This window comes from Triticum urartu, chromosome 6 (genome assembly GCF_003073215.2).
Source record: "Triticum urartu cultivar G1812 chromosome 6, Tu2.1, whole genome shotgun sequence".
Classification (NCBI taxonomy): Eukaryota; Viridiplantae; Streptophyta; class Magnoliopsida; order Poales; family Poaceae; genus Triticum; species Triticum urartu.
This window is the reverse complement of record NC_053027.1, coordinates 146,546,757-146,559,594: the sequence shown is the minus strand read 5'-3', so window position 1 is coordinate 146,559,594 and position 12,838 is coordinate 146,546,757. Positions and strand designations below refer to the sequence as shown.

The following is a 12,838-nucleotide window of genomic DNA, read 5'->3' as shown; positions in this document are numbered from 1 at the left end:
AGTCGCCATCTTCCTATTTTCAGCATCAAAACCCAGCTGATATTTGTCAATGTTGGTATCATCTCCAAGGGTAGTTGCCTGAGGCTAGACTCCGCGCATGCAAGCCATGAAGTCATCCTGTTCAAAGGGAGATCCATCTTCCTTCACGGTAGGATAGCCTCTGGCCACGCCCGCCAGGTCTAGGTCTGGCACCCAAGCCTTGGAGCGGCTCAGGGCAGTCAAAGCCCCGGCTCGCGCATAGGAGCGCTTCACTTCATGAAATCTGGCAGGCAGGATTGATAGTTTCTTCAGAATGTCGCTAAGCCGGTTGGGTCCTTGATTGGCAGGAGAGATGGCGGCAAGTGCCCGTTGTGCACCAATATACAATTGTTCTACTAAAGTGTACACTGCCTTCAGTTTAATCAAAGGATCTTGGCTCAGGTTCTTGCTTCGTGGGCCTGCGCATGTTTTAAAAAACAAAGTCAGCTGGCGTCTTACAATCCGGATCAGCAAAAAGTACATAAGATTAAAAACGGACGGCTTACCAAAGATGGCGGCCACCATTTGAGACACCCGGCCCTTTAAGCCGTTCAGCTCTGTTGACACCTCTTCAAGGGCTGCTTCGGCTCTCTCAGCGCGTTGTGTCAGAAGTATTTTTTCCTCTGCCCAGGTCTTCTTCTTGGCAGCCAAACTGGTTTTTAAGTTTTCCGTCACAGAGAGACTTATTTGCAATTTGGAGTTAGCAAACTTGATTTCTGCTTCCTGACCTGCTAGCCAGGTCTTCGCATCAGTCAATTGCGAGTTTAGTTCAGATAAGGCATTATGCAAGAATACATATTCAGATAAGTCCAAATTTTGCTCAAAGGCTCAAATATCAAGTTTCAAGTCTCAAGTACTTTACAAAAAACCACTTGACACTTGGGGGCTAATGTATGCCAAAACAATTTCTTATGACTCTACAGACATACTTTAAGTCCCAAATACTTTACAAAGTAACAACACTTGGCACTTGGGGGCTAATGTATGCAGTTCAACAAGTTTCTCAAGGTTAAGCCGGAATATTAAGTTCTTTGAATACGGTACAAAACAATTTAAGGTACCGGCTCATTTATGACCAAAAAGAACCAGCCCTTGGGGACTACAAGTGAAGTTTTGTTCTGTTTTATTGAATTCAAGAAAATCAAAGGTAAAGGTCTTGGCCTATATGCTAAAGTCTACAGATCATTCCGGTTGTCTCATAATCTGAAGACTTGGGGGCTGAAGGAATATAGATAAGCCGGAAGAACATACCTCATATTTCAGCTGCAACTGTTTGATCATTTCGATCTCAGGGTCGCGACTGGAGTGCACGTGGCTGAGATAGCCGGATAAAATATTGTTGGCATTTAGATGGTCGTAATTGGCAACGTCAAAGCGCACTTTCTGCCTCTCCAATGCCTCTTGTTTCGTAGTACACTGAGCCAGCACAGTTGGATTCCCTGGTTTAATAAAGCGACTCCCGGTGATCTGAACGTCTTGTGCAGACGGTGATGGCGGGTTGGCTGAGCTTGATGGTCCAGTAGCAGAAGGGTTCACAGTGGTCTCATCAAACGACGGCTCAGGAGGATTTGCTTCTACATCAACAGGCGGGTTTTCTGGAGCGTCGGTTAATGGAGAAGATGGCCTGGCCGGGTCAGATGCAAGCACCTGCGGGTCTTCCGCCGGTTTAGCTACCTTTGCCTTCTTGGATTTAGCTTGGCCACTAAGAAAAATGTTGCAGGATTGTCAGTATAAAGATACAATTTGAACAACCCAGAAAACATGAGGATTTTTCATTACCCAGGGGCAGTCTTAAAGGCCGGAAATTGCGTCTGCAATGAGTCGCCAGAAGAGCGAGACACCTCCTGAAAAGATAAAATAGAGTTAAAGTAATACAAGGGGAAGCATCCATTAAACAGAGTTAAAGACAGAAAGAAGTAAACCTCATTTGGGCGTTTCTGAGGAGTTTGTTGAAGAACGACAGCCGGCTCATCTTCAGTCCGAGCTTGACGGCGGCTTTCATGTTGCTGCTTTTTCAAACGAAAGTTGGGATCCAAGTGAGCTAAAGGGTTAGAAAACCTTACTTTACTGATCACTCGTCGGACTTTTTGTCTTGGCAAGGGCTCTGAGTCGGAGGAAATGATAGTTACCTCTGCTTCCACAGCCTGACTGGCCCCAGTGTCATCCTGGTAAGGATCAATGTCAATAAGATTGTTAAAAAATTGGCCAAGGGAATCAAGGGCTACCTCCGAATCAGATGTGTCATCAAGCTTCATCCAATCTTCAGCAGTGTTCTTTTTCTTCTTTTTCGACCTCCGGGTCGTTTTCTTGGCGTTTATGGTGGCGGCTTTCGCTTTCTTGGCAGCCTTGTTGTCATACTTAACTTTCCAAAAGTCAGAGTTGGCCTGCAGATAGGTAAAAACAAGATAAAGAGTCAGGCAAGTATTAAAACAATACGGCTGGGAAAATACAAAGGAGAGAAATAACAATATCCTTACTTTTGGCACCGGGTTAAGCTGGCAGAAGGGGTTTAACCCGACGACACTGCAATCTTCGTATTTCCCATTCACCAGAAGAGTTGACACTGAAACAATATCTTCTTCTATTAATTGAACGGGGCTGTGACGAAGAGAGTCATCCGGGCCTCCACCATACTCATACATCAGCTTTGATCAACGGCTTAAAGGGATGACCCGCCATGAGATCTAGCAGCGGGTCAGATCAACTCCAGTTAACCCGTTCCCTAACAAAGCATTAATCCTTTTGATGGAGGGTATCAGCCTCTGGCGTTCAGCGGCAGTAAGCTTGTCGGGAAGTGCGGACTTGGAGTCAAGACGATCAGGGCGATAACCCGGCAGTGGCTTCTCGTTCGCCGGCAAAATGTCTTGACAGTAGAACCAAGTCTGGTTCCAGTCCTTTGGGTGACTTGGTAAGACTATGAGAGGGAAGATAGCACCCTGCCGGCGCTGAATTGAGATGCCTCCGAGTTCTAAGCTGAGGCCGTTGGTGCACTCGTTCTGCCGATTCAGATAAAAGTATTCTCTAAACAACTCCACGGTCGGCTCTTGTTGAAGATATACCTCACAGAGCACTTGGAAGTTACAGATGTTAGATACGGAATTGGCCCGATATCTTGAGGGTGGAGTTTGAAAAAGTGGAGGACCTCTCTGAAGAACTTTGAGCCGGGCGGTGAGAAGCCACGGTTCATGTGGTTAGTAAAAACAATTACTTCACCGTCTCTTGGATTGGGCCGTTCTTCCGAGTCAGGGCACGGTAAGACATGACGGTTTTCGCTGGCAGAAATCCTATGGTGAAGAACTCTTTCAAACGTTCCTCAGTTACGGTTGAGGGAACTCAGTTACAGATGGTTGGTGCTTTGGACGGCATGATGTGCAAAGAAGAACTGAAAAGAAAAGCAACATGCCGGTTCAGTTTAATGGTGAGATTGACAGTTAAGTGATGAAGATGCAAACAAGTAATGGCGGCTTAGTTAAGGGCTAATGACATATAAGGAAAATTAAGCTGACATGATAAGCCGCCATGACTACAGATATTTGAAGAAGGCAATTTCAGCTAAGTGTTGAGACAAACAAGTTTCCTAAATTGTTTGGTATTATTCTAGACCAAATGGCTATTCAAAATGGAAAAAATTCTAGACCTAAAAAAGTTCAGCGCAGAAGAGTATGTAAGTTCTAAATGCAGCCTTCGAAACAGAGAAAGGGATCTATGGATCAAGAAAAGGCACAAGAACACTACCGCACGAGCATATATATATATATATATATATATATATATATATATATGGATCAAGAAGAGGCCTACAGTGAAAAAACTACAAGGGACTGCGATGAACTCGGAAGAACACGAAAGAATCTTGAAACCCTAAGTGCGGATCTGAGAAGTGAAAAGAAGAGAACTTACAGTCACAGGTCTTCTGTGGAGGTCGCCGCTGTTCTCTGGATCGGTTCAGGTTGATGCAGCGGCCAACGTCGACGGAGATGGAGGTGAAGCGCGGCGGTGGCGAAGCTCGAGCAGCAGGGGGTGCGCGAGAGAAAGAAGACGAAGCGAGAGAGGAGAATGAGAAGGCCGAGGCGTGCCTATTTATAAGGAAGATGTGAACAGACGGACGCGAAAATCGAGGAAAGTCGAATAATGGTTATCTAGCTACACAGACCCCTCGATTCTCGGGAAGCATTAAAGATAAAAGATCCGTTGGGAGATGACGTCATGAAAGTTATTTGCATTTTCAAGAGATGACATCACGGCGGGTTACGAAAACTTCAACGAAGATAAGAAGGTGGATTTTTGTCTAAGTATTGAAGATTGACAAAGAATGAAATTCAAAGTCAACCTGGGGCCTAATGTTGGGGATATTATTATCAGACATGACCCGCCCAGGAGGGGCCGGGTCAGCCCTAATGGCGGGTTATGCTAGAAGCCCAGTAAACATTCAAGACGATAGTTTATTAAACCTTATAGAAGGCCCAAAGGCATGGAGGCGGCTTAAGGCCCGATATTGTAAACCACCGTATGTAAGGAAAGACTTGTAAAGAAAGGCATGTAAAGGAAGTCACCGAGCCGGACACGATTATGAGTCGGCTGGGACTCTGTAGGCCACCAGGCGTCAACCCATGTATATAAGGGGACGACCCGGTGGCGGCTTAGGGCAAGAAACAACAAATCGATAACCAAGCCGGCGAGTTGAGCCTCTTGGTGATCGAAACTCGAGCAATACCAATCCCAACTAGACGTAGGCTTTTACCTTCATCGTAAGGGGCCGAACTAGTATAAAACCCTCTCGTGTCCTTTGTCCCGATTAACCCCTTTAAGCTTCCTAGTGCGATGGCCCTACGACTAAGTCCTTGCTCTAGGACATCTGCCGTGACAATTCCACGACACTACTCATGATGTGGGGTCTGGTAACCAGTCCCATGTGGTCACATAGAAGAGGACTTTTTATTGGGGACAATTACATTCTAGCCTAGGGCACACCCGTTTATTTTGTCTCTAATTTCAAAAAACCCTTGATCCCACCCAAGATCGTTAGCTCGTCTTATGTTTTTTCCCTTTCGGTATGATTTCATCCCACCAAAGGGCTACGAGCATTATAGTGACACATTTTTTGGACCACTTTGCCCCTCCTTGTAAAATCCAAAACAAACCGATGGAATTGCCATTTACCCAACCAATAAAGAAAGGAAAAAAAGAAAAACATGTCACCTATGTGGGACCCTTCAAGAAAAAAAGTCTCTCTCTCCAAAAACGTCAGAGCCAGTAGTGACACACACCACCAGCAGCGAGTGCGGCCAACTCTAGCACGCTGTATGCAGCAGCAGCAACACGCCACCTCCATCGTTGCATCCTCCTCCTCCAGAGAGCTAGGAGTTTGTTCCACCGAAATGCGGGGCATGCGCCGTGGCTCCCAATTGTGCACTTCTGCCGCTATTTCGTGGTAACGCAAGGCTCTTCCATCACCCACAGGTGGAGCTTGGATGTGCATCGCCGTGAGCATAGGGTGTGACGAAGCACAACCATGCTCCCTTTGGTGGAGCATATCAACACCGAAAATAGAAAAAGGGGAAAAAGATGAAAAATAAGGGCGACCCCTTCTCCTTCCGCCACATGTCGAACACAAAGCCGAAGCACACCAGAGATCGACCTCCGCGCGAAGTCGATCACTTGTCGCGTGCAAAAAGGGACGTTGAATCACCCCACAAGGGTTATTCTTTAACTAATGATTTTGCCTCTTTCATTGGTTGAATTTTATTTGCATTTATTGTACATATTCTCCAAGAGCTTGTAATAATCTAGCCCACACTCTAACAACGTCTGGCTCGTGTCGGTGACCTTCGAAATGATGTGATGGTCCGACGGTCATCGTGTCGATTGCGCCAATGTGATATTGGAATCGGGTGTTCCATTTCATAAAAGAAGGGGTGTCTCCTAAATAGTGATTACCATTTTTCTGACCTTTTCCTTTTTATGATAAAATGATTTTTTTACCAGTTCAGTTTATTTCTCCATCTTATAATAGTAGGCCCAAAATCACATTCCAAGCCCACACTCGACAGCCCAACAAGCGCAACACACACACCACCGCCCGGATCTTCTCCCCTCTCGCTCCCCGTTTCGGCCGAGCTCAGCGAGCGCCAGGACCAGCCGCCAGAGACCCTTTCTCCTCTTCGTTTCCGCGGCGCGCCAGATCTCGCACCCCTTCTCCGGCGGCCGGCGCGGTGAGCCCTTTCTCCCCTTCCTCCGTTGCCGCCCTCCGCGTGTCACCCTTCGCCGCGCGGAAGGCCAGCTCCCGCCGGAGATCCGCCGCCAACATCCTCGTGGTGGGGCATCAATCTTGCGGGTTTGTTTGCTGCGCGGCGGAGTAGCATATATTACCAAAAGCAGTTTATTTTCCGGAAATTTCGTTAGGTCCGCCCCTGGGTTAACTAGTGAAGATTTGGGAGTGTGAGATCGATGCGCTGATTGACACCTGATGAAGTTTTAGTTGAGGTGGTCTAGGAGGGCTTCATGTCCCTTGCCATGGGTGAGGGTTTTAGGTTTTAGGGTGGGCATCTGCTGCTCACACCCCGCTGTCATTTCAAAGCATTTGATTTAGCAGATAAATTGCCCTGTAGGTCTGGTTCATAATCTTGGCCCGTGAGATTCATTACGGCCATTCACTGGGTGAGCTGTAATGTTCCGGCTCGTTGGGTGACTCCCTAGCCAGAGATTGAATCCCCCAGTTCATGTACTTTTCCTATCAGTCATGGCGAAGGGCCGAGCTCTCTTCTCATGGAATAGAGGAACTTATGTTGCTCGCTCTTGTCTATTGCTGTATGGAATTTCAGAACTGGGGGACGCTAAAGTATGTATTTCTCTAGGTAATGTGAGAAAGGGTTTGGTGGAAAATAGTCTTCTTTTCTGGCAGCTGAGTTATGCTGCGCATTTAGTTCCAAGTGTGATATTCCATTTCTCTAAATCGTCAGTTACCATTACTTGTCCACTTCTGTTTAGCTGCTCTTATTTAGAAAACGACACATATGCTTCTTCTTGCGCGTTAGAGGTTATTTATTAATTAAAAATGCATTTAGTTACGCAGTACATTTCCATGGATCATATTTAGTGTTAATTTCGTTTTTGTTCTTCTGCAGGGCAGCCAATCTTTAGTTTCTTCTCCTTCCCTTGCTATATTTTTGTGCCAATACCTAGTTGACAGTAGGATGAGTTTGTCTTCCATAGCAAGACGACTATGTTGTTCAAGACAGTCATCCACAAGTCGACTTTCAGTAGTTTTGGCTCGTCTGCACAGCACCGAGGCCGCAAAAGACACTGGTGCTAAGAGGTACAAGTATCCTGAAGTCTATGACCCATATGGGCCTATGCCACCAGCATCAGAGAAAGTTGTGGGTCTAGCGGACCGCATTGCCGCTCTTCCTCCTGAGGAGATCAAGCAGATAGCTCCAGCTCTCCTTCTCAGGCTGAACCAGCCAGCACCACAGGCAATTTCTGGCCAGGGTTTTAGTATGGGTTCTCAAGGTGGTGCAGGTGCTGGCGCCGCGAAGTCTGAAGAGAAAAAGGCTGAGAAGTTAGTATTCGATGTCAAGTTGGAGAAATTTGACGCTGCTGCAAAGATTAAGATTATCAAGGAGATCAGAACGTTTACTGATTTGGGGCTGAAGGATGCAAAGGAGCTGGTGGAGAAGGCCCCTGTCATTCTAAAGCAGTCACTCACGAAGGAGGAAGCGGAAGCGATCATCGCAAAGATCAAGGCAGCTGGTGGTGTTGCTGTGATGGAGTGAAGAATCAGATTCTGGACATCACAAATCTTTTTTCTCTTTCTGATTTTGTTAGCATGATGGAGCATTCGATGTCAGAGGATCTATATTCTGTGACAGGTAACGGAAGCGAGATGCGAACTAGATATTTAGTTGCTACGTTGGTGTTCTAGAATAAGACTTTCTTTCAGTATCACATATCTCTTTCTTGACGGATCACCTGTTGATACTACAACTGGGCGGAAGAAATGTCTGACACCATTTTTATGAATGTGATGATGATACCTTTTGTTTGTGTCGGTGGTATGTATTGTGAATCATTTTAAATCACGGCCTTTTGGTGTTTGATTTGAAACGCCTTGCGATTTTTATAGCGAACCTGTAGCTACAAGGAAATGTTCCATATATGTCACATCCTGTTCTGCTTTGCCCCAATACTTACCAGGAAAATATTCTTAGCATATCCTCATCCAGCCTACTGATTTGAAGTTCCTTTTGAATAAGCTATCCGTTTTCATATAAACGAATCCGTTTCGGCAGTACATGAAAGTAAAAGACATGGAAGTAAAAGAAGATGATTGTCCCAGCCTCAGTCCGTCTTCCATGCATGAAGAAAGAAGCTGTAATCCGCCGGGTCGCCCGGAATGCCACTCCCGCTCTCCAACCCGGCCTCGTCGCTGTCGACCTCCGGCGGAGCACCCGGCTTGAAGGCGAAGACCGCCTGCGAGCCCGGGCCGGCGAAGATCCAGTCGTGCACATCCCAGAGCACCTGCACCGGCGACTGGTCGACGAGCACCGTCTCGTTGCCCCGGAACTTCCACTGAAGGTTCTTGACCTGCACCAGGGCGCGGCCGTCCACCGTGATCGCCATTTCCGGTTCCCTTGGCCCGGCTAGCGAGACCTCGATGACAATGTCGCGATCTTTCCTGCTGGCGTCGAGCCACGCCCGCGCCACGAAGCTGCGCCTGCCGAAGACGGTCTCCCGGCGGCACAACGGCACGGCGTCCTCCAGCGACGGCCGGCACTTGCTCCGCTTGTAGGCGTCCTTCTTGAGGTCGCCGAGCGTGAGCACGACCTGCTCCTGGCTCACCAACGCGACGAAGTACCCGCTGGCCGGCTCCGGGCTGCTCGCCGGGAACTTGGCCGACCGGAGGTCCCAGAAGACGTCCAAGCGGTGGCCGTCGAGGAAGAAGCTCTTGAGGCCCTTCTTGCTCCAGAACGGCCACGGCTTCAGCTCCACCTTGAGGCTGAGCGTCCCGTCGTCGCCGCTGCCGCTGCCGGTGCCGTCGCCGTGGCGATCGATGGTGATGGTGAAGGACTGGTTGATGATGTTCTTGTTCCAGACGGCGGTGACGAGGTGCTCGGTGCCGTTGATCCTGACAAGGTACACCGTCATCGTGGAGCACTGCACCGTCGCCGAGGAGGACGACGCCACCTTGCCCGTGATCGAGTCGTCGGAGGCCGTGGGCCCATGGACGCCGCCGCGCTGCTCGTTCCTGGACGGCTCGCAGGATTTGGAACGCTTGTGCATCTCGCCGAAACAGATCAGATCAGATCGGCCCCCTCTCCCTATGCTAGCTAGGACAAGAGGAAACACATCGGCGTGGAACGCGCCGCTTGTCGCGTCAACAGCAACGGCGATCGATCAAGAAGAAGGAGGCTCCGCCATGCTCGATCGTCATGGGCTGCATGTACGTGTGGGATGCCAAATTAAACAAATTAAACAAATATAGAAAATATAACAATCAAGCGGACAACGAAATAGTACCAAAAAAAATTCGGCGATTGATTTTTACGGGCAGCATGCAAGAGCGACAAGGGCATCGTAAATCGAACAAAACAAAACAAAAATGCACGTACGTGGCTTGGCGTTCGCAGTCGGATGCGGGCGCCTATCTGGTCTCGAGAACACGAAATTGATCAATCGTGGGAGGAAAATGGAGAAACTCCGGCTTGGGCGGAGGCTATGGAGAAAGGGGGTTGACGGGAACGAAGAATAATTGGATGGTTTTGCCAAAAAAGATTTTGACGGCCAACGATCGCGCGTCGTTGTCAGCTGGGCACTATTTATGTGGTGGTGGTGGTATATGCACTGGACGCGCCATGAAAATAGAACAGGGAGAGAACACGAGCTAAGAAATGGTCGGTGCCCATGTAGCCATGCAGAGGGAGTGAGAGCCCCTTCTTCTGTGAGTGTCATTTGGGAAGTGGTATGGAGTTGAACAATCTTCTTCTTTTTTCGAAACGGGGACAATCTTTTTCTGCACCATGATGCCAACAAAACATAGTGTTCCCTGCAACAAAAAAAAAAACCCAGAAAACATAGAGTAGTGTATGTGATTGTTTGGCATCGTGAGAGAGCATGCCAAAACCGTATCTTCATGGGTTAGGTTCTTTGTGATGGAACCAGCCCACCAGGGTTTTGCATTGGTGCTCGTATTTTTTTTGATTTTTCGTTGTGTGGGAGAAGACGTTTCCATTAACTATGGAGTCGCCTGTGGTGACTCTTGTCAATCTCCAGATGTGATGCCGGCCCAGTGTATTGAAGGTGCTCATAGAGGTAGCACGTGCGTGTGTGTGTGTGTGTAAGGACGGCAATGAGTAGGGTATGAGAAGGGTAGAGCAATACCATACCCATACCCATCCAGTCAATGGGTAAAAAATTCTACCCATACCCGTTCCCATCGGTACAAAACTTTACCCGTGACCATACCCGATGGGTACCCATACCCACAGGGTACCCAACGAGTAGATCAAATAGTACACGAATTATTCATAATTTTACATTCAGTCCATAACACATTTGACAGTTTTTTTTATCTCAACTCAATAACAGGTAGATGAGTACAAGACAATTATCTCAATTCAAATTGACAATTGGTGACAACTTTAACATAGGTTCACAAGCTCACTACAAACTTCACGAAATAACATTAGTCCGACAAGTAAGATGTCGGTATAGATGGGTAGCGTATGTGTAAATTCATGGGTACAACGCTATACCTATACACTATCCATGACTTAACGGATAGGGAATGGATACTACCAATGGGTATAAAATTGTGCCCATACCCTGCCCATGCAGGTAAGGTATCCGCGGGTACCCGTACCCATGAGTAAAATTGTCATCCTTAGTTGCCGCTGCCGCACACGCCCGCGCCGCCGCACCGCAGCAGCCCGCACGTGGTCTCGTCGCCACCTGCCGGTGCTCGCCCATCGTCGCCCGCGCTGGCCGTGCCCATCGCTGCTCCAGCGCGCCACCCCTGGCCGAGGCCTCGCACGGTGTTGGGGTGAACAACCAAGGCCACAACCGGCTAATGGCCCACAAGTATAGAAGATCAGTCGTAGTCCTTTTGATAAGTAAGAGTGTTGAACCCAACGAGGAGTAGAAGGAAATGACAAGTGGTTTTCATCAAGGTAATCTTATGCAAGCACTGAAATTGTAAGTAACGAGTAGTTTGATAGCAAGATAGTTTGTAACGAGCAAATAATGGTAACGGTAAATAAAGTGCATCAAGTTAGCCAATCCTTTTGTGTCAAAGGACAGGCCAAAACGGTCTCTTATAATAAGAAAAACATTCTTGAGGGTACACCAAAATTTCAACTAGTCACTTCATCATGTTGGTTTGATTTGTGTTCTCTACTTTGATAATTTGATATGTGGGTGGACCTGTGCTTAGGTGCTGTTCTTACTTGAACAAACCTCCTACTTATGATTAACCCCCTCGCAAGCATCCGCAACTACAAGAAAAGTATTAAGATAAATCTAACCATAGCATTAAACTTTTGGATCGAAATCGGTCCCTTACGAAGTAGCCCATAAACTAGGGTTTAAACTTCTGTCACTCTAGCAACCCATCATCTAATAACTACTCCACAATGCATTTCCTTAGACCCAAATATGGTGAAGTGTCATGTAGTAGACGTTCACATGACACCACTAAGGGACTCACAACATACATATCATCAAAATATCAAACACATATCAAGTTCACATGATTACTTGCAGCAAGATTTCTCCCGTGACCTCAAGAACAAAAGTAACTACTCACAAATGATGATCATGCTCATGATCAGAGGGGTATTAAATAGCATATAATGGATCTGAACGTACAATCTTCCACCAAATAAACCATATAATAATCAACTACAAGATGTAATCAACACTACTAGTCACCCAAAAGCACCAACCTAATGCTCCGGTACAAAGATTGAACACAAGAGATGCAGTAGGGTTTGAGAGGAGATGGTGATGGAGATTGCCCTTTCCAAGATGGGAGAGTTGTTGGTGATGATGATGACGATGATTTCCCCCTCTGGGAGGGAAGTTCCCCCGGCGGAATCGCTCCGCCGGAGGGCAAAAGTGCTCCTGCCCAAGTTCCGCCTCGAGACGACGGCGCTTTGTCCCGAAAGTCCTCTCCTTATTCTCTATAGGTAAAAATGACTTATATACCAGAAGAGAGGCACCAGAAGTGGGCCGAGGAGGGCACAACCCACCAGGGCGCGCCCAGGTGGGTTGTGCCCACCTAGTGGGCCTCCTCTGATAGTTATTTGCTCCAGTATTTTTTATATATTGCAAAATAATTCTTCGTAAATTTTTAGCTCATTTGGAGATGTGCAGAATAGGTAACTCTGACGTAGCTTTTTCAGGTCCAGAATTCCAGCTGCCGGCATTCTCCCTCTTTGTGTAAACCTTGCACATTATGAGAGAAAAGGCATTAGAAATACTCTAAAAAGCATTATTATGCATAAAAGCATTATAAATAACAGTAGGAAAACATGATGCAAAATGGACATATCAACTCCACCAAGCTTAGACCTTGCTTGTCCTCAAGCGAAAACCAAAATCGAAAAATATGTCCACATGCTTAGAGAGAGAGGTGTCGGTAAAAACAAAAATACGGACATAGAAACATCATGTAAATTATTATAACAGCAACAAAATTTAACATAAACTTTTTCATAGGACTTTCATCATATAACTTCTCATGAACAAGTAACAATTCATCACAACATCGAAGTATAAATCATAAACTTTATTAAAACCAACAAACTATGTTCTTAGTCAACTC

The 12,838-nt window shown here is 46.9% G+C and overlaps 2 protein-coding genes across 3 annotated transcripts; one reads left to right on the top strand and one right to left on the bottom strand.

Annotated features, from left to right (window-relative positions):
* The first annotated feature begins 6,068 nt into the window (after window positions 1–6,068).
* On the top strand, window positions 6,069–8,061 carry LOC125517408 (50S ribosomal protein L7/L12). Of its 2 annotated transcripts, none has more exons than XM_048682602.1 (2): window positions 6,069–6,230; window positions 7,143–8,061. In XM_048682602.1, exon 2 carries the CDS (start codon window positions 7,212–7,214, stop codon window positions 7,788–7,790), a length of 579 nt encoding a protein of 192 aa, XP_048538559.1. In that variant the 5' UTR covers window positions 6,069–6,230; window positions 7,143–7,211; the 3' UTR covers window positions 7,791–8,061. The 2 variants fall into 2 exon arrangements, with proteins under 2 accessions (XP_048538559.1, XP_048538560.1); XM_048682603.1 differs by having other exon boundaries at window positions 6,072–6,230; window positions 7,148–8,061.
* A 184-nt stretch (window positions 8,062–8,245) lies between these two features.
* LOC125517407 lies at window positions 8,246–9,795 on the bottom strand. Its single transcript, XM_048682601.1, has 2 exons — window positions 9,627–9,795; window positions 8,246–9,451 (listed from the first exon to the last, which is right to left on the bottom strand). Exon 2 carries the CDS (start codon window positions 9,295–9,297, stop codon window positions 8,356–8,358), a length of 942 nt encoding a protein of 313 aa, XP_048538558.1. The 5' UTR covers window positions 9,298–9,451; window positions 9,627–9,795; the 3' UTR covers window positions 8,246–8,355.
* Between the last annotated feature and the right edge of the window lie 3,043 nt (window positions 9,796–12,838).

Excerpts from the sequence above, each read along its gene's own strand:
- LOC125517407 (XM_048682601.1), bottom strand. The coding sequence starts at position 9,297 with ATGCACAAGCGTTCCAAATCCTGCGAGCCGTCCAGGAACGAGCAGCGC.
- LOC125517408 (XM_048682602.1), top strand. The coding sequence starts at position 7,212 with ATGAGTTTGTCTTCCATAGCAAGACGACTATGTTGTTCAAGACAGTCA.